The sequence below is a fragment of the Oryx dammah genome, unplaced genomic scaffold (genome assembly GCF_014754425.2).
Source record: "Oryx dammah isolate SB20612 unplaced genomic scaffold, SCBI_Odam_1.1 HiC_scaffold_12, whole genome shotgun sequence".
NCBI lineage: Eukaryota > Metazoa > Chordata > Mammalia > Artiodactyla > Bovidae > Oryx > Oryx dammah.
The window spans coordinates 11363933-11391500 of record NW_024070196.1 but is presented as its reverse complement, the minus strand read 5'-3'; the positions used below and the strand labels follow the sequence as shown (position 1 = coordinate 11391500).

At 39.8% G+C, this 27568-nt stretch overlaps 1 protein-coding gene across 1 annotated transcript in view; it reads right to left on the bottom strand.

The window, feature by feature from the left end:
* The window catches only part of TTC29 (tetratricopeptide repeat domain 29), a 261987-nt gene that overhangs the window by 190539 nt on the left and 43880 nt on the right, over positions 1–27568 (bottom strand). Inside the window, exons 5-6 of the mRNA XM_040250416.1 lie at positions 27267–27490; positions 21788–21973 (exon numbers count right to left, since the gene is read on the bottom strand). Of these exons, the coding sequence (XP_040106350.1) occupies positions 21788–21973; positions 27267–27490 (410 nt within the window). The remainder of the gene's footprint in view (positions 1–21787; positions 21974–27266; positions 27491–27568) is intronic.

The window sequence follows — 27568 nt, the reverse complement described above, 5'->3', positions numbered from 1 at the left end:
TCCCCATACATGGCTGTTCTGATTGAAATAAGTATCTGCCAATTTGGGATATTACAAAAACCTAACTAACTGAAGGCCTTCCCTGGCTGCTCAGTGGTTAAGAATCCGCCTGTAGTAAAGAAGACACGAGTTCGATCCCTGGGTCTTAAAGATCCCCTGGCGAAGGAAATGGCATCACACCCTAGTGTTCTTGCCTGGAGAATTCCAGGGACAGGGGCGACTGATGGGCTACAGTCCTCGGTACTGCAAAGAGCTGGGCGCAACTTAGCGACTAAACAACAGCAACTAACAAAGTAATCTATTTAGGTGAGTATGGAGGGAGAAAAATCACGTTAATGGAGCCCTTACCATGTGCCTAGCACTAATAGTAGTAAATATATATATATATATACACACATATATACATATACATATTGGCCAACCCAATATATCAGATATGCATATATGCATATATATGCATCTTCATCTTATTTAAAATCTTTATTTTTTACTGAGGTATAGTTGATTTACAATACTATATTAGTTCTGTTGTACAACAGTATTCCAAATTTTTATAGATTATTAATGTTATGAAAATTGGCTACATTCCCTGTGCTGTGCAATATGCCCTTATAGCTTACTTGTTTTGTGCATAGCACTTTGTACCACTTAATTCCCTACCTCTCTCTTGTCCCTCTTCCCTTTCATCTCTTCACTGGTAACCGCTAGTTTGTCCTTGTTATCTGGGAGTCTGCTTCCATTTTGTTATCTTCATTTGTTTTTTAGATTGCACATGTGTGATAATAGTATCTATATTTTAGGGATAAAGACAATGAGCATCAGGGGTTCTCTGGCCTAAATTCACATACCAAGCAGGTGGCAGATCTGACGCCCAAAGCTCATGATGGCTTTACTTGTTCAAGGTGACCTGTTTTTGGAAACTGTTCAGTGTTTGACTTAAAAGCAAAGACCCCAATGCCAGGATATCATCGGACCTCTTCCACGCTTTCTTTAAGGTTCTGAGACAAGGAGAGCAGTGCCAACCTCAGGGTGTGGCTGAGAGGGGCCCTGAGAAAGCTGTGTCAGCACCCCAGATGAGCCTCTTCTATGGAGTGCTTCAAATGTAAATGCTATGGAACAGTATCACTTCTTCGAATGGAAAGCCTTTAAGACACTAGTTGCAAACAGCATGCATCATCCAGCTTGCGCCCAGCACCCCCTTCACTCTTGGTCAGTGGCCCCTCCTAGGAGATATTTCTGGGGCAGTGCCTCTGCTCAGAGAGACAAGAGGAAATACTGCTTTCAGAAGGGTGCATCCAGTGGGGCAAGAATTGCAGCCTTGGTGCCTCTATTCAAGACCTCCTTGCAAAGCTTTGAAAAAGAGAAACCCGCTCAGAGCAGGCACCTCTGAATGAAGCTTCCTCTCTGTACTACTCGTTAAGCAGTAAATAATTAAATCACCCTGAAAAAGACAGGTAAAATACAGGCTGCAATGTCAGTAACACAGACATGAAAGAGAAGGGGAAGAAAATGAATTTAAAAAAAAGGCAATGAAATAATTCATTTGAAGCTCTAATAAAGTTTCATTTGCAGTCTTGTTTAAAGATATATCAGACTTTAGGGATGTAACCTAATTACATTTTTATTCTAAGTTCCATTCAAAGATCTTGGACTTTGATTCTTTAACACAGATCAAACATGGAATAATTTTCTTGTGGCTATCAATACTTAAAAAGGATCTCTTCATTAAATACTATAAGGTCTTAGGAACATGTACACATGGCAGATGGAGAATAAACTGACATGCCCCGAAAAGTGACAATTAATTTATGTAGAAATAGCAATGCTAATCATTTAACTTCTGGAAAAGAAAAAAAGCCTTTTAAACTACGACATTCACTTTTATTCAAATATAAAGTGACTCAGTTTCTAATATTGATCAAGTCGCATGCACCTTAGATAATGTATACCAGTGCCGATTTTTGAAATCCAGTCTTGGAATTTACCCAGGAAACGAAAGACTGGAAGTAGTAAGTCTCGAAATCATGCAGAGATTAAAGGGGAGCTGCTATCACAGGCCTGCAGTCAGTCTAACAGCCTCAGTGAAGGGTGGGTGTTGAGAGTAATCGGTGCTCATACTTAGACACTTTCTGGACTGGATTTATTTCACATGGTTACTAGGAAACCTGAATAGAATTACACATTTCCTCTTCCAGAGAATCTTTTCGGAAAAGTTTCCTCCAAAGGGACTTTTAAGACGCTAGGACCTTTTAAGTAAACCTTAAAAATGCATTTCAATACACAGTATGTGAAGACAAATATGGTTTCATTCCACTTATATGGCGCTCAGTTGTGTCTGACTCTTTGTGACCCCATGGACTATAGCCCACTAGGCTCCTCTGTCCATGGAATTCTCCAGTCAAGAATATTGCAGTGTGTTGTCATTTCCTTCTCCAGGGGATCTTCCTGACCCAGGGATCCAATCCAGGTCTCCAACATTGCAGGCAGATTTACCATCTGAGCCACCAGGGAAGCTCAGATGTATATTTTAATCATTTGTCTAGTGCTTCAATATTCAGATTATTTCTCCATTATAAATGATGTTACAATTAACCTCTTTGCGTATTTTTCCATCAGCTCAGTTTAGTTCAATCACTAAGCTGTGTCCGACTCTTTGTGACCCCACGAATTACAGCACACCAGGCCTCCCTGTCCATCACCAACTCTCAGAGTTCACTCAAACTCATGTCCACTGAGTCGGTGATGCCACCAGCCATCTCATCCTCTGTCATCCCCTTCTGCTCCTGCCCACAATCCCTTCCAGTATAAGGGTCTTTTCCAGTGAATCAACTCTTCACATGAGGTAGTCAAACTATTGGAGTTTCAGCTTCAGCATCAGTCCTTCCAATGAACACCAGGACTGATCTCCTTTAGGATGGATTGGTTGGATATCTTTGCAGTCCAAGGGACTCTCAAGAGTCTTCTCCAACACCACAGTTCAAAGGCATCAATTCTTTGGCACTCAGCTTTCTTCACAGTTCAACTCTCAAATCCATACATGACCACAGGAAAAACCATAGCCTTGACTAGACGGACCTTTGTTGGCAAAGTAATGTCTCTGCTTTTCAATATGCTATCTAGGTTGGTCATAATTTTTCTTCCAAGGAGTAAGCATCTTTTAATTTCATGGCTGCAGTCACCATCTGCAGTGATTTTGGAGCCCCCAAAAATAAAATCTGACACTGTTTCCACTGTTTCCATCTATTTCCCATGAAGTGATGGGACCGGATGCCATGATCTTCGTTTTCTGAAATGTTGAGCTTTAAGCCAACTTTTTCACTCTCCTCTTTCACTTTCATCAAGAGGCTTTGTAGTTCCTCTTCACTTTCTGCCATAAGGGTGGTGTCATCTGCATATCTGAGGTTATTGATATTTCTCCCGGCAATCTTGATTCCAGCTTGGGCTTCTTCCAGCCCAGCATTTCTCATCATGTACTCTGCATATAAGTTAAATAAGCAGGGTGACAACATACAGCCTTGATGTACTCCTTTTCCTATTTGGAACCAGTTGGTTGTTCGATGTCCAGTTCTAACTGTTGCTTCCTGACCTGCATATAGGTTTCTCAAGAGGCAGGTCAGGTGGTCTGGTATTCCCATCTCTTTCAGAATTTTCCACAGTTTATTGTGATCCACATAGTCAAAGGCTTTGGCATAGTCAATAAAAGAGAAATAGATGTTTTTTTTGGAACTCTCTTGCTTTTTCGATGATCTAGTGGATGTTGGCAATTTGATCTCTGGTTCCTCTGCCTTTTCTAAAACCAGCTTGAACATCTGGAAGTTCGCAGTCATGTATTGTTGAAGCCTGGCTTGGAGAATTTTGAGCATTACTTTACTAGCGTGTGAGATGAGTGCAATTATTCCATATATATTTTTTAATTTCTAGTAGTGAAATTAGCAGATAAAGATGTATGGAAAATTTTGTAGTTGCTATGCATTGCTACATTACTTTCTAAAACCATATAAATGATTTACATTATCACCAGCAATATATATAAGTATTATTTTAAGGAACCAGGATTGCTTTGTTTTTGCATTTTAAGAAGTGTTAAACGGTCTTTTCCCTGACCCTTAGTGTCACCCCTATAGCATCTCTTCTTGAATATCAACTGTGAACACTTATAAAGTTAATCCCCAGGGAACAATTTTTTTCTTCTATTTCCCACCCAAGCTACTATGCTTCAAAGAATTTCCTTGTTTGTAGGCAGCAGCCCAGCATCCAAGTGGAACAACAGGGATGTGCAGATAAAGCCTGCAGGCTCTTGAGACCAGGAGAATACGTACCTACTAAGCATCTACTGTGTACACAATAGTAATCCCACCACTTGGAAAGCCAGCAGAAAAGTTATTCATGGAAGCAAGGCTTCCCCTTTCAAATACACTTAATGCTTTAAAGGAAAATTAAAGAAGGTAACAGTTTTTAAGGACTGATCTTTCAATAGCTATTTAAGTGACCATACAAAGTAGAGCTGGACGTGAACTCAGAACAATGCTGCTCCTACTCACTCACTGTAGAGACAAGGAAAGCAAGGTCTGCCATGACTAGATAACTCACCCAGATACACACGGTTGCCTAGCACACAGCAGTGTCAAAAGTGAATCGAAGGTTACTGTGCAATCTAACAGTTTTTCTTCTGCTAGACTTCATCTCTAGTCTGATGCTCAAATGCCCTTCAGTTAACTACGCAGACCAAGATGGTCATCCAACGTCTATCAACCGTGACTATTGTTTGCCTTATATCTTTATTATATCTTTATATAATAAACTTATTACATATCTCACATTTTTATTAAAGCTTTTGTCCCATGTTTCTAATATCCTTGTAGATTTGGACTTGCCTTACTATCCAAAGAACCAATCAATAATTAACACCCCCCCCCACCACTTTTCTTCATGATTAACAATACAATTGGATCTCTGATAGTTCTTTAATCTTCATCATTATTATTTTTATCAACTGTAAAAACCTTCTGTCCCTCTCTTTGCTTTGTAATTCAATGAAATCTTTAAAATTAGCTAGTTTCGCTTTCCGAATAAAAGAGCACACACGCAAGAACCAATTCTAATAGTGTGACATAGCATTTAAAGCAAAATAAGTCTGCCACCGTCCCACAGCACTGGTGCCTTTCTCAGGGCTGCCTCAGTTAAGATTTTGTATATTTGATGGGTTTTAAATCCTCTCAACAGAGCTCACATCGCTATTAATTTTTAATAAAATGAAAGAGAAAATAAAATACCACACTAAAAACTGATATATCCTTTGCATTTCTTTTAGTTATTAAGGCTGTTTTTCTAATAAACTGGCAAACATTATTCCATGATGAATAAGAAATTACCATGAAATTTCTACCCATTTGATGTAGCATCTTTGACAATATTAAAATCTTTGATTATATTATATTTCAACCTTTTTTTGAGAACTGAATACTGTGATGATGAATTTCATTTCAAATGCGGAAGAATAAAAATATTCACCAAATGAAGTCATTTTTATAATGGAATATAGAGTAAGGTAAAAAGCCAAAACTCTAGGAAGAGATGTTTATATTAGATATTAAGGAGGTTTTTTTTTTTAAATTTCCTTATATTATTTTAGATAATATTCAATTGATCACCACCCACGATAAGTGTTTAAAATAAGAGAACATTACATCCTTCTCATGTTCAATTATATCACCCACCACTATTATATTCCTTTATTTTTTCCTAAAAAAACCCACTTTTTTTTAGTTAATAAAAACCACTGACACTATATCGAATATTGTATTAGTTTCTTGAGGCTGCTATAACAGAGTACCACAAACTGGGTGGTTTAAATAACAGAATATACTCTCTCATAGTCCTGGAGGCTGGAAGTCCAAAATCGAGGTGTGGGTTAGCAAGGCTAGTTCCTCCTGGAGCTTGTGGGGGAGAATCTGTTCAATACCTCACTCCAAGCAGGTGTTCTGTGGATATTTTTTTCTTTGGCCGAGGCACGTGGGATCTTAGCTCCCCAACCAGGGGTCGAGTCTGTACTCTTGGCACTGGAAGGTGAGTCTTACCCAGTGGACCACCAGGGAGGTCCCTGGTCCTTGGCCTGTAGATGAGGTTCTCCTTATGTCTTCACATCTTCCCTCTGTACGACTTTCTCTGCACCCAAATTTGCCCTTTTTATAAGGATGCCGGTCATATCGGATTGGGGCCACCTAATTACCTCATTTCAACTTGATCGTTCGCCAAGACTCTATTTCCAAATAAGGTCACATTCACGTGTACTTGAGGTTGAGAATTCAACCTCTTGGGGACTCCCCTGGTGGTCCAGTGGTTAAGAGTCTGCCTGCCAATGCAGGGGACATGGATTTGATCCCTGGTCGGGGAAGATTCCAAATGCCATGGGAGCAACTAGGTTCGTGTGCCTTAGCTACTGAACCCGCGCTGTAGAGCCCATAAGCCAAAATTACTGAAGCCCGCACCTAGAAGGGCTTCCCTGGTGGCGGGGAGTATGCTCCTCAACAAGAGAAGGCACCGCATACCACAACTAGTGAGTAGCCCACTGACCGCAAGCAGAGAAAGTCGACGCGCAGCAATGAAGACCCAGGACAGACAAAAATAAACAAGTAAATTAAAATTTTTAAAAGAAGGCCTTTTCTTAAAAAAAAAAAAAAAAAAAACCTCAACATCTCTTGATGGGTCCCAATTCAATCCATAGCAAATATGATTGAAATTTTTCTCTAAATGAGTATCAGATTCATACGCAGTATGGTCCCGTCTTGGTTGTGTACGGTACTGAGAGCAGTCAGCACCAACACTGAGGAAGCAAAGGAAGGCAGGGCAGCACCTGCCTTCCAGGATAAGGGCTCCAGGGCTCCAGGGTAAGAGACTGCAGGCTGGGGGTAAAAAGGCTTATTATCCTACTAAACCCAGACACAACTAGTATCCCAGACATGGTTATGAGTGAGATGCATGTAGGAGCCCGTGCCAGTGGCGAATCTGAGCTCAAGCAGAGAGGAGACAGGGTGGGGATTAGAGGGCTCCTTTACTTTCTGAAGAGGCATCCAATGAAGGATGGGGGTCTAATGGTCTGGCAGATGATGGATCTGAAAATACGAACGTACACAGAGAGATACAGAAGACAAGGTGGAAGGGAAGAAAGCCAGGCTGTTGATGGCAACAGTGAAAACTGTCCCAGAAATTTATGAGTCAAACTCCAGGTTGAGCAGAGCCAGAAAATCTACCCTGAACAGTGCTGAGGCCCAACTGTGTGTCGTGATCACTTCTAAAAGTGTTGCCAATCTTTTTTTTTTTAATTTTATTATTTATTTTTTACTTTACAATATTGTATTGGTTTGCCATACATCAACATGAATCTGCCACGGGTGTACACATGTTCCCAATAATTTTTATAACAAGAAACAACCGAACTTTTGGAATGCTTTTCTTTTTTTCACATATAACGATGATTTACCCATTTTTAAGAGTTCCTTGGAGAAGGAAATGGTACCCCACTCCAGTATTCTTGCCTGGAGAATCCCATGGACAGAAGAGCCCGGTGGGGTTCATGGCGTCGCACAGAGTTGGACATGACTGAGTGAATGGGCACACATTTTTAAAAGTCCTACTCATTTGAATCCCGGTGCTTTTTCTAGGTGGGAGAGAGAGACTGTAGAACTTCAGGGAGCATAAGACCCTCGGCCTGCTTTCCTTTTACCACAGCCCATGATCTGTGGTGGCGTTACTACTTCTGCCTCAGGGGCAGGATGTGTGGGTTGAGATCTCGGCATTTTCATAAAAATGTTGTCTAAGTCAGTATTAACAATCATATTTGTTGCTTGAGAAAACAGGTTGAGAAAGGCAACCATCCTGCACAGAATCACTGACCCAAGGGGCAGCTGGAAAATAAAAATATAGGGATACAAAGGCCTATGAATATTAGGTGGTGAGCAGGGCTACAGGGCTTTTTTCTTTTGAGCAGATATACTGGTATGGTTCGAGGCCACCCAATGTCTCTAGGCTTCCCTGGTGGCTCAGATGGTAAAAAAAAAAAAAAAAACCTGCGTGCAGTGTGAGAGACTTAGGGTCCTATGCCTGGGTTGGGAAGATCCCCTGGAGAAGGGAATGGCAACCCAATTCAGTATTTGTGCCTGGAGAATTCCATGGACAGAGGAGCCTGGTGGGCTTTGCATGGGATCGCAGAGTTGGACATGAGTGAACGACTAAAACAACAACGTCCCTAGAGGCATAGAATGAGAGTCTGAGTATTCATGGCAAGGATCTACACGTAACGTGTGTCCCTAAAGCTGTACTTCAGCAGTGAAAACCTGTTCTGAGAACGTCCACAGACAGCTAGATGTTTCCAGCCGTATGCATTACCTGAGATGATGGTTCAGTGGGGCTGAGTGCCAGACATACTTTCAGGGTAGGTTATCTTGAGGATAGCAGATCAGACTCCCTTGATTTCTCAGATAAGGCATCTAGAGAATCTGTGAAATTGATTCAATGCTCTCATTTGATGGGTTTCTGAGGTGTCTGTGGGCAGTTTTCAGTGCTGACAATCACATCTGCTATTTGTGTACTTTCAACATCTTTGCTCTCATGGTTGGTGGTTCTTCCACACTGAGTTACTGAATTAGCCCAGAGGGAGCTTTGAGAGATTTCAGTGAAGGGAATGAGAAGTCCAGACTGAGTGAGTGAGCTCAAGTTTCGGATCCCAATTTCAAGACCCATGATCAGGTCATAAGTCTTTGTGCTAATACTCAAGACAGGATCAGCCAAGTAAACCACTATTTCCTCCTGGATTTACTCTTCAATAATGATAATCATGGGATGTTGAAATAGTTTAGGACCCTGTTTTGCCTAGCAGGCAAAACACTATTGCAGACTTGTGATGGAGTGATTCTGACCCAGAGGGATGGTACGGGGAGGGAGGAGGGAGGAGGGAGGGGGGTTCAGGATGGGGAACACGTGTATACCTGTGGTGGATTCATGTTGATATATGACAAAACCAATACAATATTGTAAGGTAATTTAACTTCCAATTAAAATTAGTTTATATTAAAAAAATAAAGAAAAAAAATCACTTATTTTTATTTTCTGGATCATAAATATGTTGCTCATCTATTATATTCAAACAATATAGAAACATGTTGTAAAATGCATCTATGTTTTCTACATTAAAAACAGAAATGGAATTTTTGGGAGACTAAGTTATGTCAGTAAATTGAGAAAGATTTGTAAAGTGTCTCAAAATGTTAAAATGGAAGTGTTTGGAAAAGCACAAAGACATTATATATCACATCCCAAAGGAAAGCTTTAGTGTGACATTTTCAGAGAAACAGCCAAAAGCCATTCACAAGACTTGTGAAATCTTTCATTCAAATGAGGGCATGCAAGTGTTGGAGATTGTATCCATCAAAGTTAGATGAGGCTGCACCATGGAAGTAAACAGACCCTGAAATCCCAGGGGCTTAGACAAAGTAATTTTCTTGTTCAGGTGAAGTCCCCTTAGGGTAGAGTGACTCTCTTGAGCAGCTCCCCTCCAAATGCTCATTCAGGGAACAGGCTGCTTCCAACTCAAGATTTCACCATCTCATCATAATTCCTCCATGGCCATCGTGGCAAAAACAGAGGTAAAAGGAAGGACTCAGCTGCTCCTCCAAGCTTCAGCCTGGAAGTGAGTACTCATAAACCACTGGCCAGAATTTGCACTTTTATAGTGACTGACATATAGCACTCAATAAGTGGTGGCTCTTATTACTATAATCATTGGAAAATAGCATTTTGACTGGCTGGATAAGAGTTTATTGTATCGAATTTATTGTTGCTCACCCGCCTAGTCACGTCATTCTATTTCCTTTGTGTGCATGACTCTTTGTGACTGCAGCACACCAGGCTTCCCTGCCCTTCACTATCTCCCTGAGTTTGCCTGAGCTCACGTCCACTGAGTCTGTGATGCCATAACCATCTCATCCTCTGTCGCCTTCAATCTTTCCTAGCCATTGGGGTCTTTTCCAATGAGTCGGTGCTTCCCAGCAGGTGGCCAAAAATATTGGCGCTTCAGCTTCAGCATCAGTCCTTCTAATGAATATTTAGGATTGATTTCCTTTAGGATTGACTGGTTTGATCTCCTTGCTGTCCAAGGGACTCTCAAGAGTTTTCTCCAACACCACAGTTTGAAAGCACCAATTCTTTAGCTCTCAGCCTTCTTTATGGTCCAACTCTCACATCCATACATGACTACCAGAAAAACCAGAGCTTTGACTAGACGAACCTCTGTCAGCAAACTACTGTCTCTCCCTTTTAATAAGCTGTCTAAGTTTGTCATGGCTTTTATTCCAAGGAGCAAGCATCTTTTAATATCATGGCTGCAGTCACCATCCTCAGTGATTTTGGAGTCCAAGAAAATAGAATGTCACTTTTCCCCCCTCTATTTGTTATGAAGTGATGGGGCCAGATGTCATGATATTAGTTTTTGAATGTTGAGTTTTAAGCCAGCTTTTTCACTCTTCTCTTTCACCTTCATCAAGAGGCTCTTTAGTTCCTCTTTGCTTTCGGCCATTAAGGTGGTATCATCTGCATATCTGAGGTTGTTGATTCCAGCTTGTGGTTCATCCAGTGTAGCATTTCACATGCTGTACTCTTCATATAAGTTAAATAAGCAGGGTGACAATATACCTGTCACCTGATGTACTCTTGATATACTCCTTTCCCAATTTTGTACCAGTCTGCTGTTCCACGTCCAGTTCTAACTGTTGCTTCTTGACCTATATACAGGTTTCTCAGTAGGCAAGTAAGGTGGTCTGGTATTCCCATCTCTTTAAGAATATTCCACAGTTTGTTGTGTTTCATCAAATGTGCATCATTCGTTGTGACACAGTCAAAGACTTTAGCGTAGTCATGAGGCCATAAGTAGGTGTTTTTCTGAAATTCCTTTGCTTTTCCTATGATCCAGCAGATGTTGGCAGTTTGATCTCTGGTTCCTTGGCTTTTTCTAAATCCAGCATGTACATGTGGAATTTCTCAGTTCATGTACCACTGAAGCCTAGCTTGAAGGATTTTGAGCATAATCTTGCTAGCATGTGAAATGAGGGCAGTTGTGTGATAGTCTGAGCATTCTTCGGCAATGCCTTTCTTTGGGACTGGAATGAAAAACACTGACCTTTTCCAGTCCTGTAGCCACTGCTGAGTTTTCTAAATTTGCTGGCATAATGAGTGCAGCACTTTCACAGCATCATCTTTTAGGATATGAGAAAGCTCAGCGGGAATTCCCATCACATCCACTAGCTTTGTGTGTGGTAATGCTATGTGAGTCAAGTGTTTTTTTCTTACCAATTTGTAAATGTTCTTTATGTAATAATTATACTAATCTGTTATTATATTTGTTTCCAATAATTTCAAGTTTTAGCTTCTCTTTAATTAAATGAGGTCTTCAATAAATAATTTGTCTTGATGTATCAAATCTGTCAGTATTTCTGAAAGAGGGGAAGCTATTTCACTAGCTTCCTGTTTTCATGATGGGACCTGCTGTCTCCTTCCCTGTTTACTTCTTACCACAGAGAAGGAGCAACAATATCTCTGGCTGGTGAAATCCTGAACTTTCATTTTCTCTAGACTCTGTTCTCAAGTGCCATGCTGAAGTTCACAGGCACAAGCTTAGAACCCACAGGAGAGTCTGAGCATGAGCTAACTTTCAGCAGCTAGGTGGTTATGATGAATTCTGTGAGATAATCGATTTGATTTGAACAGATATAAGCTCTGTTCCTCACCTAGCCTTAGCAATTATGATCTATTTGATTCCCGTATTTCTTCTGACTTGGTTCTGAGCTTGGAGCAGTGAGAAGATATCATTATCTTTCCATAAATCCCATCACTTTTCTTTGCGCTTTGTTCCATTGTTTTTATGTTTCAAAGGTCTTTCCCATCTAAGACTAAAATAAATGCTTGCCTATAGTTTCTATTTTTTATAGTTTCTATTTTTTTATAGTTTATGTTTAACTGTTTCTTATAAAATTTAATCTTAAAATAAGTCATTGATGTAATTAACATTACCATAAAATGTTTAAAAAATCATAAACAGAAAATTTTAAATCACACAATTTTAAACATTTTTTCAAAGGAGTGTATATTGTATACAACATAATTTTTATACTTTGTATTTCTATCTCCAAAATTACTGACATTTTGTATACACTTAATATTTAACCAGTTCCGGTGTATACTGTCAGTTCTTTTATATTAGAACTTCCTTCTGCTTAAAATTTTTACCTTTGATTTATCTCTTGTTGGGTTACAGAATATGGCATACAGGGAAACTACGTTCACAGTGTCCTTTCTGAAGCTTGCATATGTAAGAATATCTTCCAGTTGCTTCACATGGGAATAGAACTAACTTCTGTAGCATATTCTGATGTTTATAGCAGCCCATTTTCTTTCCCCTACCCTCAAATCCCCTGGACTCTACTTGTTTGTTTGTTTCATGGCATTTTTTTGTTGCAAAGGAGAAAAAAATGAGACTATCTAATTTTGCTTTCAATGCAGGCAATCTGTGTTTTCTCTTCAGATAAAGGTGGGAATCTGTCTTAATCTGAGTCGTTCAAAAAATTTCCTGAGAATTATCTAGTTATGGATCTTTCTTTATATTTTTGACTAGAACATAAAGAGCTATTTCAATCTGCATACTCAGATCGTTTGTGGGGGTTAAGAAAGCTTTCTTAAAATGTCTTTGGTTATTGTTTTCATTTCGGCTATTATCTACTCTATCTCAGAAACTTCCAAATATATAATGTCATTGTTTTCATTTCTTAGTCTTTCACCTGCATTTTGGGAAAACATTTCAAGTCTGCCTGCCCTCAACACCACTGATTCAATATTCTGTGGTGTCACTTTTTATATACTAGGGTTTTCCCTGTGGCTCAGTAGTAAAGAATCCGTCTGCAGTGCTACAGGTGCAGGAGACACGGTTTGATCTATGGATTGGGAAGATCCCCTGGAGGAAGGCATGTATTCTTGCCAGGAAAATTCCACGGACAGAAGAGCCTGGTGGGCTACAGTCCATAGGGTTGCAAAGAGCTGGACACGACTGAAGTGACTGAGCATGCACACAATCCTGCTCTTTCCTTTCTCCCCTCTGTAGTTTACTTCTACCAATTAACTTCATTTCATTGAAATTAGGAATAATTTCATTTCATTGAAATGAAATCTGCATTTCATTGAAAGCCTTCCTTACTTCATCTGGGGCTCACTGTCATCTCATTTGGTTTTATCCTTAACCTTTTCTGTCTTCTTGTATCTTCCTGAAGACACTAGGAATTTTTCTAATTATTCCATTTATAGGTTTGTTTTTCAGATTAATGGTTTTTCTTTCATTTTCCACATGTCTCAATTGGGAATATTTAGTCTAGGTATTTAAAGGCAAGTGGAATGGACAGTCTGCCCTTGGATCTGCTCGCTGGTAAGACTAGCACTCACTCAATTCCAGCATCTAGCAGGCATTCTTCTAGGACTGAAATTGGATCTTCTCTTACTTTTGTTCATTCACTTGTTCTTAATTAATTTTTATTGGAGTATAGCTGCTTTACAACGTGTTACTTGCTACCGTCCAGCAAAATGAATTGGCCATACACGTACATACACCCCCCCCCTTTTGGACTTCCTTCCCATTCAGGTCACTACTGATACTACATAGAAGACAAACAACTAATGAGAACATATTGTATAGCACAGGGATCCTCTAGTTTAACTGAGGCTTCCGCTTTGATCCACTCTTTAAAATACGAGTCTTTGGTGGTAGAGATCCTTTGGAAGCTTACCATCTTACCGACTTTGTCCTAGTTTTTAAAGGATAGCACTTATGTGTTCATAATATGACCCTAGTTTCTGCATGTTCATGTCACTCCTTACACAGAACTTCCAGATTTAACAAATAAGGGTTAACTTGTCCAGAACTGATACCTTGTAGATTAGTTTCCTAGAAAAAGAGATGGACTCTGGCTAAGTTCCAAAGAAACCAGGTAGGTTAGCGTTTTTAGGGCAATGAATCCTGACCTATATCAAAGGCTTAGACCCTAGAGTTCTCTCCTGACAGGAAAGAGGTTGGGGCTCCCGAAATTATGAGTGCCTAGGTGGCAAATCTTGTGACATATCCTATCATTTTCTTTGCCATACTCTATGTGTGTTAATTGCTCAGTCGTATCTGACTCTTTGCAACCCCATGGACTGTAGCCCACCAGGCTCCTGTGTCCATGGGATTCTCCAGGCAAGAATACTGGAGAGGGTTGCCATTTCCTTCTCCAAACAACAAACAATCCTGTGATCGCAATCCCAATGCAGAGACCTCATCCGCTCCTCCTTACCAATCATAGGCGAAGGGCTGGCTGATCCGACATCAAACGATGAATGCTGAGGTGACAGGACAGAGCTGTGTCAAGGCTCTGCCACGTCATGTTGTTATTGGGTCTGGTCCCCAATTATACCAAGAGTGTGACAACAGTTCCCTAAACACAGAGCATCCAATGGAAGGGCAATGGGAGACCTGCACACCTGCTCTGCGCCTGTCTCTCTGAGTTTCCTCAGAGCAGCATGGCCCTGGTGGGCCTGCTGTGAGTGCGGCTGACCAATGACTTTGTTAGCACGGCAGTTGTCCCAGCAAACCGGGCATCTCTCCAGGCCAATAACATGGCCTTCTGGAAGCAAGTCAGGGGGCTGGAAAGAAACCAAAGGCCAAGATGGGAGTGGGAAGAAAATGCTAGTGATACTGTGGTCAGCCTTCAGGATGGCTGGCCAGAGATCATTAGCAGGAACTAGCTTTGAACAATCCTTAGCAGTAGAACCCCTGTGGGGTTAGGACTCTCAGTGATAGAATTCCTTTGGTGGTGTGTGTGTGTATGATATTAAAAGCAATTACCTAATACACAGTGGACACGTCACTGAGAGGAAAGCTGAACTACTGCCTCTCATAAAATTCATGCAAAAAAAATGAAAGGGGGCATCTGCCTTACAATGGGTGGAGGATGTGTTAGGAAAGGGCTGACTATTACAAAACAGGATAAAGTGAAAGTCACCCAGTCATGTCTGACTCTTTGTGACCTCATGGACTATACAGTTCATGGAATTCTCCAGGCCAGAATATTGGCGTGAGTAGCCATTCCCTTCTCCAGCAGATATTCCCAACCCAGGGATCAAACCCATGTCTCCCGCACTGCAGGTGGATTCTTTACTTTCTGAGCCACCAGGGAAGTAAGAACCTGCCTGCAATGCAGGAGACCTGGGTTTGATTCCTGGGTCAGGAAGATCCCTTGGAGAACGAAATGGCAACCCACTCCAGTATGCTTGCCTGGAGAATCCTGTGGACAGAGGAGCCTGGCGGGTTACAGTCCATGACATCACAATGGTCAGACATGACTTAGTGACTAAACCACCACCAAATCTATGTACAAGACAAGAAAAGTGGGCTTCCAAATTCTACCTCCTTCCATGAGATGAAGATGGTAAAGGAGACAGTCCTTTACAATGGTGTGTGTGTGTGTTAGTCGCTCAGTCATATCTGACTCTTTGCAATCCCATGGACTGTAGGCCACCAGGCTCCTCTGTCCATAGAACTCTTCAGGCAAGAATACTGGAGTGGGTTGCCATGCCCTTCTCCAGGGGATCTTCCCCACCCAGGGATTGAACCTGGGTCTCTTACACTGCAGGCAGATTCTTTACCACCTGAGGTACCAGGGAAGCCCATATAGTGGGGCCTCCTGTGTTGGATCTGTCTTGCACTACCAGATGGTTTGGGGGAGGCGGAGCCATTCCACTGTAACCCTCCTTCTGGTTCCTTCTGCCCCCTGGCAAATCCCACTGGAATACACCATCCAGAATTTGTCCTAAGGATTGGCTGTCAACAGTAAATTGTAGGCCGTAAACTGACCAAGCCAACCAGGACAACTCTTCTGCAGAAGTCCCAGCTACTAGGAGACTCTGGGATCAACGCTGCGGGTCTGGGTCAGTCTTTACTCAATCCCTGTGCTACAGCTACAGATGAAGAACTTTGGAACTGGAAGATGTGCACTTCCTAAGCTGTTCCTAAAAGGGCCTCCCCCTGCCTGTTCTCAGGGAAGATGATCAGCACCAAGGGTGGTCACCCAACGTCTACTCTTATCATCCTTCTGTCTCCCGAGATGGGAGGTCTACATTCCAAGTCCATATGAGTTGAAATGGAATAGATTGTTGGCAGAGTGAGAGATGCTGCTTGAAGCCAGCCCTCTTTGAACTAGGGGGAGACAGGACAGGACAGAGAGCTAGATAGAAATCAAGTGTTTCCTTGACCAATTCTCATCCTCTGGGTTAGCTCTCCCAAAAAACAGACTCAACTCTTACAAGACTCCAAGGAAACTGGCTAGTCTCAGTGCTAAGTTCATTAATTTGGTCAAAGGCAAGGCTTGGACTCAGATCCTAAATAAGTGGAAGCAAGGAAGGTAGGAGCTGTTGGTTCTTGCTCAATTCTGAATGCTGATGTGCTCAGCCCCACCAGTTCTTTGCTTACCACCAATAAAGCTGCAACTCCAAGACTTGGATCCTAGTTCACCGACCCAACAACTAAACGGTGACCTGGCAAGAGAGGACTGAAGTTAAGGTTCTGGCACATCATCTTGTTATTGGTCCCAGACCATACCCAGGGAGAAGCCTGGTACTTCCTTAATCACAGCTCTTAGAAAACCATCTCTCTCCCAGACTCTGACATCCAGCCCTGCCAGACCTCTGTGTGCTGCTCTGGAATGTATGGGAATGTTTCCTACTAGCCCAGGGTCTGAGAACTTTCTCCAATGCTCCACAGATGTGGTGTGAATGCTGCTTATCCACCTGTCCTTCCAAGTAGGTGACAATTCTGAAAGAAGACACAGCCTCCGATCTGCTACAAGTGTTTGTCAGACCATGAGTACGTCATGCCTGCTACCCTAGCAGATATCGAAACTGGAGAATAGACAGCCAGCGTTTGAGTCAATGGAAGCCAGTCCACACTGCACACCAACACCATCTTTAGCAGCAGTGGAGACTAGAGTTTGTGCTCTGGTCAGACGGTGTACTTGTGGGCTGAACAATGGCCCCGAATGCACCCAGGTGCCCAGTCCCCATGACATGGCTTCTGCTCATGTTCATTTGCTCTTTAGTTCCCCGAGGGTGCTGGAGCCATGCCCTGGACTGCAGCCTGCTTCACTGTGCTGTGACAAACTGCCCTTTGCCATCTGCTGGCTGGTACCCTGCTTTAACCTGAATGGGCGCCCTGGAACCAGGAGGCTGCCACCTGCCTCTGGGCACAGCTGCCACCTAGCTGTTGCTGCGGGGCCTCCATGGGGCTTGTCTGGACCCATCAGATCAGATATGCGGAAGCTACACACCATCACCTCAGGGGGACCCCATGTTCAGGTGAGCCCTCATGGCACTCTAGTCCCATATTTTAAGTAGTCTTAGTTTATCCTCCTCATAAGTACATTGAACTTATGAATGAATGAATGAACTTATGAACTTATAAACTGAATCTCTAAAACTTTCATCAATATCAACTCAAATCATTTTATCAATCAGGCAACAAAGGCATGGGTCTTGTGGCCAATGAACTGATTAAGGGCATAGGAAACTAGTTCAGATCTTTCAAAAAGGAGTTGCAAAAAAACTCCAAACAAACACAATCTAACTTAAGAATAGGTTTATAGACAAAACATTCTATTTATTATGGCATTTGGGTGCATTTTATCATGCTATAGGGTGGGGCATCTAATTGTGAGTAAGCCACTGGCCCTTGAATGTAATCTCACAGCAGCCCCACCTTGATCACATTTTCCAAACTCATTTTCACTCTCAGCCACTAAGTTGATGTGGTGCCCTGGTTGCTAATTGTATTAGTAACCATTAGCAAGTAGTAGCTCTAACATTTGTTGAATAAGTGGATGAATAGAAGAATGAATAAAGAAAGAAAGAAAACAATTAACAAATCCTCCAATACAAACATTCACAGATTTTTAAAAATCATAAATTGTTGATTCATGGGTACTGAGATCCAGGTTTGCTAGATGAAAAAGTTATGGAGACCAGAACTGTTGTTACACAACAGTGAGAATGCACTTAATACTACTGAACTCACTCACAAATAGTTAGGATGGTAAATTCTATTATGTGTTTTTTACTGCAATAAATTAAAAAATATCACACCAAGTTTTAAAAATCAGAAATAAAATGTATAGAAAAGTTCAGAATATGTCTATGGTAGCTATCTGAAACTCAATGAGGCCACTCTTAAACTTTCATCAGGGTAGCCCTGGCTTCTTCAGCTTTAATTTTCATATATTATTTGTTACTTCTTTCTTAAAAATTTTTTTTTTGGAGTCTGTAATTGAAAGTTCCATTGTTTGATTTCTCATAGTTGGAGAATTTGATGGTTTCAATTATAAAAACAAAATAAGACAGACAACATCTGAAGGATATACTTACAGTAGAGAACAAGAAAGTGCTAAATTACACTGTAGTGTATAATTTTGGGGAATTTTTACAGTTGAAAGTAAAGCAGTTCTTGGTTTGCGTAGGGCAGTGGCTGCCAACACAGGCTCTGAAGCCAGTTGAGTCAACACTAGCCCCAGCACTAACAAGCTCAATTTATTTGTGCCACAGTTTCCTCATCTTCAAAAAAAGCTAATCATTTTTTAAAAGCTTAAAAAATGATTTACGTCACTTATGAAATGAGAATAATCACTTTAAAAAGCTTATGCAAAGATTTTACTTTGAATTTTACATAAGCAAGAATTTATTCCATTTTTACAAACTGAAAAACTAAACTTTACTTTTAACAACAGGCTCTAGAGTTTTAACAAGTAACTTCTCAATTACAGTAAGTAATAACTCTTCAGTACATAATTCTATAATCACCTATGTATGATCCCCACATTCAAAAAACAACCACTGTTAACACTTGGTTGGTACATAACACATACCAAATATAATTATATTTTACCTTGTGTTTGGATCTCATTTTCTCTTTAATATACCATGAGCATTTTCTTAAACTGATATATATTTTGAGATTTCCTGGTGGCTCAGATGGTAAGAACCTGCCTGTAATGTGGGAGACTCAGGTTCGACCCCTGGGTTGGGAAAATCCTCAGGAAAAGGAAATAGCAGCATTCCAGTATTCCTGCCTAGAGAATGCCATGGACAGAGAGGAGCGTGGCAGGCTACTGTCCATGGGGTGGCAGGGGTTGCAAAGAGTAAGACATGACTGTGCAACTAACATTTTCACTTTCACTTTTCACACAATTTAGAATAAAATCCAAAAGGAGCTTGGCCTACAAGCTCCCAAGTGATCCCAACCTCCTGGTTTAAACTTGGCTCCTTTCCTTCCATCCCCCACCTTCCTCACTGAGTTCCAGACAGTGCTGAGCCTTCACTTGGCACTCCCTACATCCTCTTTCTAAAACCTCTTCCTCCAGATTTTTATAAGGCTCACTCCCTCACCTTCTTCATGCTTCATCTTCTAAAAGGTGAACACTGTATGTAAAGTAGCAACTGCTGTCTATTCCTTTGCCTTATTTTTCATCACAGCATTTACCACTAGTTCATACGTTATAATAGACAGGAATGGTTAAGGCCTGTTTCTCCCAGTAGAATCTTAGTGTCGCAAGGAAAATATTTTGTCTATCTTGCTAGCTGTTTTATCTCTAGACATTAGGTCCTAAACAAATACTTGCTAAACGAATGAATTTGGCTCTAACTTGTAATTTCGTGACTGCACTGAACTCTGTTGTATAGGTATTGCTTAATGTTGCTAACCCTTTGCTTTGAGACATCATAAATTGTACCGTAACAGACTTCTCTAGTGGTATAGTGGTTAAGACTCCATGCTCCCAAGGAGGGGGCACTGGTTCAAGCGCTGGTTGGGGAACTGACATCCCACATGCCACAGGTGAAACCTGTGGATATGCTCAAATATATTCTTGTAAATACTCTTGGATTGTTCCTTCAAGGTGGAATGAATGCAGCAGCTTCCTAACCATTCCCCCTTCCTCTTCCCATGGGGTGTCTCACAGTGAGACTCCTATCACACTCCTTTCCTTAGACTGAAGAGACAGAAGCCTAGACTCTGAACCCAAACCTTTCCATACACATTCAGTCCCTGTCACTGCTCAGAAATATACTTGCCACTTTAACCAAGTTGCTGCACCTATCATTTTCTCTAATTTTGCTTTGGTCTATGTAGTTCTGCCTTACAGAATATATTCCTGTTTCTTTACCTGCCTAAATTACATCCATCTTTCATGTCCCCGACAAGTCCCTTCTTTCTTCTTCTTTTTTTATTTTTATTTTATTTTTTTAAGTGTTTATTTTTATTTATTTATTTATTTATTTTTACTTCCTAAGTTAGTTTATTTTATTTTTTTTTAAATTTATTTATTTATTTATTTTTAATTTTTACTTTTTTTTTTGGCCTCTCTGTGTACCATGTGGGATCTAGTTCCCCAACCAGGGATCAAACCTGTGCCCCCTTGCATTGGAACCTGGCATCTTAGCCATTGGACCACCAAAGAAGTCCTCCCCACACCAGTTCCTCTGGCTCCATCTTGCCTTCCTTGAATCCAGTACCTATGATCTCTCACTTCTTTGAATTGTTCTGCTCTTCTTCATACCTATCACCCAAGAGAGCCCTTGACCATCAGCCACGTTCCAGTACCTACCATGCTGTAGAATACAACGTGCAATTTCCTGAGGCATGAAAGCCTTTTTTCCCCCTCCTTTCTCAAAGTCCTAGGCAGTTCTAGCCATAAAATAGCAAATATTTTCTAACTTAACCCTATTGCCAAAAACTCTCATGGAGATGAGAGTGCTTTGAGGGGAGAAACAGAATTATTTCTGATCAAATATTTCCATTTTCCCATATATTTGGTTTGTAAATGATCTAACCACTATTCTTCCACAAATAACTTTAATTCTTAAATTTCTACTCACAATCTTTATTAAACCACCATAAGAAATATGTTTCTGATGAATCTGTGGTTTTGTCTCAGGCTTTGGCTTGTCTTAATATAATATTATTAAGCATGACATTATTTATAAAGAAATATTTCCTTCAGACATTATTATAAAACCACAACAAATGGTATCTGAGTTATAGAGATTGAATATAAGGGATTTGGCATGTTAGGAAAATCATTAGGTGTGTCTTTCCTCTTTTCCATTTTCAAACATGAGAAATCAAGTTAAAATGAATGAAAAGGTTTACACGAAAGGAAAAATAACTTGAAACGGTGCAATGTGGAGGAAAGATGTAGGTGGAAGGCTGGGAAGAAGTTTTCTCTCCGTGCTGCTGCTGCTGGGAACTCTAGGCTGAGTACTCAGGTGGGGTATGAGTGTAGCAATATAGAGGGTGAGTCCAAAGTCACATCCCTTTGCTTTTTAATCTCAATAACTTACATTCTTCCCAGGTGGCACAGTGGTAAAGAACCCACCTGCCAAGGCAGGAGACACAAGAGGCTCAATTCACTTCCTGGATCAGGAAGATGCCCTGGGTGAGGAAATGGAACCCACTCCAGTATTCTTGCCTGGAGTATCCCATGGACAGAGGAGCCTGGCAGGCTACATACAGCCCATGGGGTAGCAAAGAGTTGGACAAGACTGAGCACACAGCACACACAACTTACATTCTTAACACCAAGCCTCGGGTCTTTTTCTCCACCCCTACATGCTTTCTGGTTGCCTGGACTCAAGCGCCTCCAAAGCCCCTAGGGCACCCTGGCAAAGGGCTACTCACCATCCTCCTCGAAGAGCAGCCCCATGTGTCCATGTGCCTCGGCTTCCTTCTTCCCACCGTCAATTTTGATGACTTGAGCAATCTTAAAACATCGTTCATAGAAGTGGTTTCTAACCCACTTGTCTTCAGAATTATTGAAGTAACAGGCCAGAGCGTACAAGTTATTATAGACCTCTTCAAAGTATTCTTCAAAGAGAGAAAAACATCAGAAAAGGCATTAGAAAAATGTCTCAAGGCACATCTCTTAAAATGGCAAACCAATATAGTGACATTTAATTTCTATTTTTCTTTAAAAGCGTGATTAACTATTTAAAAACTGGAAATGTAAAAATTAATGTGTTTTAACTATTAAACTAGTTATATTAATTAAAGGATGTACACATGAGAAAAACAAAAAAAAAATCTTTTGAAGCGCTTAGACTGATATACTCTTTGGTTGATATAGTAGTCTTTATACAAGACAAAAACAGAATGGTGTCCGCTAGCAATGGGCTCAGTTCTTTTGGAATAAATGAGTATATGGTATCAGCAAGTACTTATGCCACTGAAGATTTGAAAAGTATTTAGAGATTCCAGAGAATGCAATGTTTCCTAACCATGGCAAAAAGATAAAGGAAGAAAGCAGATGAAATCTAAAAATATCAAGGTATTTTCACCCAAAAGAAAAAGTAAGCATGCAGCTTATAGACAGATACAAGAAATGATGATCACTGTATGTTCCATACACTTTACAGCACCGTTTCTGACAGTACAAAGTTACTAGCAACGTTAAGAAACAGTAGATTTCTAGCATTATCTTTTCTATGAACATCTTCTGCTGAAAATGTGTTAATACTAGTCATTTCTCTCACTCAGGAAGTTACCAGTTTATTAGCTGTCAGTTTATTAAATCCCTCTTTTTTCCCCCTAAAGTGGCAAATATCTGACCTATTTGTACACAAAAAAATATACTGATAAACTGTGAATCAGTCTTACAAACTTCATTGCAAACAGTCATAAACTTTAACAAAAATGTTTGTGCTAAATTGTACTTCTCTCTTGTAGATTTCATTCTATTGGTGGACATGAAAAAATACATAATCTTTGTATTTCTTTGCATTTGTGCTAAAAACACAGTCATAAGTAAATAGTAGGCTATGGATTACCCTTCCAAGGACTTTTTACAGCAATCACTATCTGTTGGAATTAAGTGATATTAATTGCTCACTACTATCAGAAGAGTCAATCTATATATGCCTGAAATAATTACAATTATGAAAAGCATTACATATTGCCCACTGGTACTCCTATAAGATTAAAGTCAAAAGGCTGAGAAAAAATTGACAATAGGCTGATTACAACAAAAATTAACTTTTGAAAACTGTACATAAGTCACTCCAATGTTCCCAAAGAAATTTAAGACCTACGTAATGTCAGCTTTTACACCCTGTGTGTGCTGTGCTGTGCTCAGTCGCTCAGCTGGGTCCAACTCTTTGCACACCCACGCAGCCTGCCAGGCTCCTCTGTCCATGGAAATTTTCCAGGCAAGAATACCGGAAAGTATAAGTGAAAGTCGCTCAGTCACGTCCGACTCTTTGCAACCCCTTGGACTACACAGTCCATGGAATTCTCCAGGCCAGAATAATGGAGTGGGTAGCCTTTCTCTTCACCAGGGGATTTTTCCAACCCAGGGATCAAACCCACGTTGGGTCTCCCACGTTGCAGGCGGATTCTTTACCAGCTGAGCCACAAGGGAAGCCCAAGAATACTAAAGTGGGTTGCCATTTCCTCCTCCAGGAAATCTTCTTGACCCAGGGATCTAATCCACATCTCTTACATCTCCTGCATGGGTGGGTGGATTCTTTATCACTATGCCCCCAGGGAAATCGCTACTTCATAATTCCATAGGAAATTAAGATTTATCTCAAAATAAGTTTTAGAACTAAAAATTAAAGTTAAAATACATTCTCCCTATTCCCCAGTTTTGAAGGAACTGGAGATTCTGCAGAGACTTTCTGCCTTTTAAAGGTTATTCACAATAAGCAATAGCTTAGGTGAAAAGTAGGGGGTAAAACCCTGAGCAATTTACTTAAAACAAATACTCTCATTTCAGAACTGATTTCTCTTGTGCTTTATCTTTCCATTCTGGACCCATGCCTAATATGAATAGAGCATTAAAATCTGTTTTGTAATATTTTATATTCTTACTCATATATAGTGATTGAAAGTGAAAGTGAAGTTGTGTCCGACTCTTTGTGACCCCATGGATTGTAGCCTGCCAGGCTCCTCCACCCATGGGATTTTCCAGGCAAGAATACTGGAGTGGGTTTCCATTTCCTTCTCCAGAGGATCTTCCTGACCCAGGGATCGAACACTGGTCTCCTGCACTGCAGGCAGACTCTTTACCATCTGAGCCACCAGGGAGGCCCACATACACAGTGATTAGAGAGCTGCTATTTTTAAAACCTGTAAATAAAACGTTTCATATCTTCCATTTTAAAAAGTCATACAAAGAGCTTTTAAAAAATATGTATGCAAATCTAAAATAATTTTCCATTTTTCAGTAATCAAGCTTTAATAGAAAAACATTTCCAACATTTGATAAAGTTTTTTGTTTTGCTTAGAAGCTATTTAGATTATATTTAAAGTCTTTATATTTAAAGACTACCTGTCAGCTAAGCTATTCTTCTATGGAAAAATTGAAAGTTTTGAACCTTTGAATAATACAAATACATGGTTTATACCTTTTACATTCTAAGCAGGCTTTTCTCCTTGCTTGCACAATATTTCCTCAAATTGTCAGCAGCTATATTAATAAGATGAAAATCAATTTTATTGTTGATTTATTCCTTAGACCAATATTCACTATGCTACCTTAAAAGGAGATCTCATGATGAAATAAATCTGTAAAGTGCTCCTACTAATTTCTCTCTTTCAGTGAAACATACGATACATTAACATGTCAAAGGCTCTGATAAGTCCTGCAACAAACCAACCTGCTTAATGTATATGTTAATTCACATGGTTGTTTCTCAAACTAATTTCACCAGACACTCACTTTTGTTTTTCTTTACATAAACTGTATAAACATCCAGTGGGACTCTGCTTGAGTAAAACATACTTTGGGTATCTTAAATAAATGTTATTAGAGAAAAAAATTGCTGCTTAACCCTTGACAATAATTTAAAGTCAAGTGTAAATAATGTTTGAATTATCTATTGATTTGGTTACCCATTACCATTATTGCCATCTCTTCTCAGCCCCATGGGGCACCAGGCTCTAATCATGTTACAGATGGTACAGAGATGACTCACATTGGGTCATATAAGAACGGTATCAGTCAGGGACAAAGAAATACTTTGTAACAAATGGAAAATAATCCAAAAAGAATGATTGGCTTCCTTTAAACATTTCTTTGCTGTAAAACAGAAAGTGATATTTTGAAAAGTAATTTAAATAACTCCGGGTTTCTGCTTTGCGAGTCTCAAGAGACAGAACTGACCTGAGATGACTATTGTTAGTTCCATAGCTTTGATTAAATGAACTTCATCGTGACCTTAGAGTGATGGTCTTTCCAATGAGAAGCAATGAGAATACTCAGAGACACGATGCTGCTTCAAGATAATTGTCTCAGAGTCCACAACCAAATGGGGTGAAATCGTCCAGGAACTATTAACAGATTTCTATATTCTAGATTAAGTGTGTGGTATATATGGGTTTTAAGATTTAGAATTAATTCAAGTTAGTAAGAGTTTCTATACATATTCCCTGCACAACTTTCTAGGACATTCTTAAATTACAGTTTTTCTCCTATAAAGTTCATGTGTTAAATGTGAAAAAATTACACATTTCTTTTTAAAGAGGCATATAAATGTTTACTTGTCCTTCAACTGATGTATTTCCAATAATGTTTTTTGCAATAATTTTAACGTTTTGTATTTTAACCAGGCAAAAGCCACAGCATTTTGAAGTCAATAACCCTACAGAAGAGTTGTTCTGAGCAAGAAGTAATTTTATTCCATTTATCAAATAGAACCTTAGTTACCATGAACATGTGACAAACTACTCAGTAAGAAAAATATTTCATTACTTGTACATGTGTATAAGACATTGGCTATTATGAAGCTTGGACTTTTTAAATTTGGGGGATTGGAGAATCATTTTAATTTATACATAATATAGTTAGTTTTTCAAATAAAGTATTTTTCTACCTTCAAATAGATTATTTAGCATTCTAGTTTCTTTATAACTATAAAATGCTTTATAAGTTTCTTTTATGATACTTTATGACTACTGATGTGTTTGGCCTAAATTTATACTGTTATGCTACTAAAATGAATGCGTCTATTTAAAATGTTTAACGAATCAAATTAATTCAACTTGAAAGAAATGACTTATGAACAAATTTTATCTTGATCAATTCTATTTTCAGTGTAAATATCACCTCAGAATTTGGGGCTGACCTAGAAAATAAGTTTTTTCACAATAGCATTTTAAAATTTAAAACAGTTAATTTCTTGAGAACTTATATGTAAATCACATTTTAATATTCACCAAAGGACTCTTTTCAAAGTCAATTCTGTAGTTAAATATTTTCACCATACAAATAATCACCTCTTGTCTACACATACACACATGCACACACAAGTTCACTTATGTATAGTGCTGTACAATGAAATAGAGACATTTTCATGGTGGAGCTTAAAGCTTCTCTCTTTTTGAGTCCAGTGGTATTTTCACACAAAAAAAGTCAAAGAAGAAGACAATTGAGAATACCAAATATATATGCCAAATTTGGGGATTTCCTTTCTTTGATTGTATAAAATAACCAATTCTGGACATGTAACTAAGAAATACTTATGACAATGATATCACTATAACTATAGTAGATTGAAACATATTGACCTTCTGGAAAAATTTACAATATCAAAAAAGGAATTAATGAGAGATGATGTGATGGCAAATAAAAAATTAACAATTTTATTCATAATTGTGGATTACAGACTTTTCCTGTCTCCTCACGATTCACTAATAAAAATTCTCTGATAGAAATCTTAAGCATAGAACTTAAGGATAAAACCTTCAAATTCCATTCTATAAATACTAGAAAATAAATTTAACTGGCAAATTACAATACTCTGCAAAGGGCTCCTCAGTGAAAGTCAATATTCAGATTACGTATAAAGAAGAAAACTATATAAAGATGTATAATTAATGACACCAAAGATTTTAATACTTTGGGAAGCCCTGGAGATGTTACTAGGTGCTATTTGTTTAGTGTCTACCCAGGCTTAGAGTGACATCACCAGGACGGCCATGTGTCTGGGCACTCTATGAGTCAGCATCCTCTACTGTCCATTTCATGAAGATGCTTAGTTGACTAGGCTGAATTGTGCTGAGGTGCCCTAAGGGTCTTAACTTCACATATGAAGCAGGGAACTTGCCCTCAGGTGCTCCCTGTTCTGGTTTCGGTGCTGCTTCCCCAAACCTCTCCACGTACCTTTCCTTTCAGCTGTCTCAGCCCTGGTCAGGTAGTAGTAGAAGTGATCCAGCTTGTCGGGCTGCTCTTCCAGGGGTCTCTGTGCCCAGGACAGGGATCGGACCCTCGCAGCCTCCCTCAGGGCACCCCACTTCTCTGTCAGAGCGAAGAACTCGGTAAAGGACTTATGATAACCATCCCGCAGCATCTCCACACAGACATTCTTCGTGTATGAATTCCGGTAACTGGGAATAAGAATCAGAACACTCAACTCGTTATTTTAATCCTTCAAATCTTTTGATTTTTTTGATCCTATAATAATT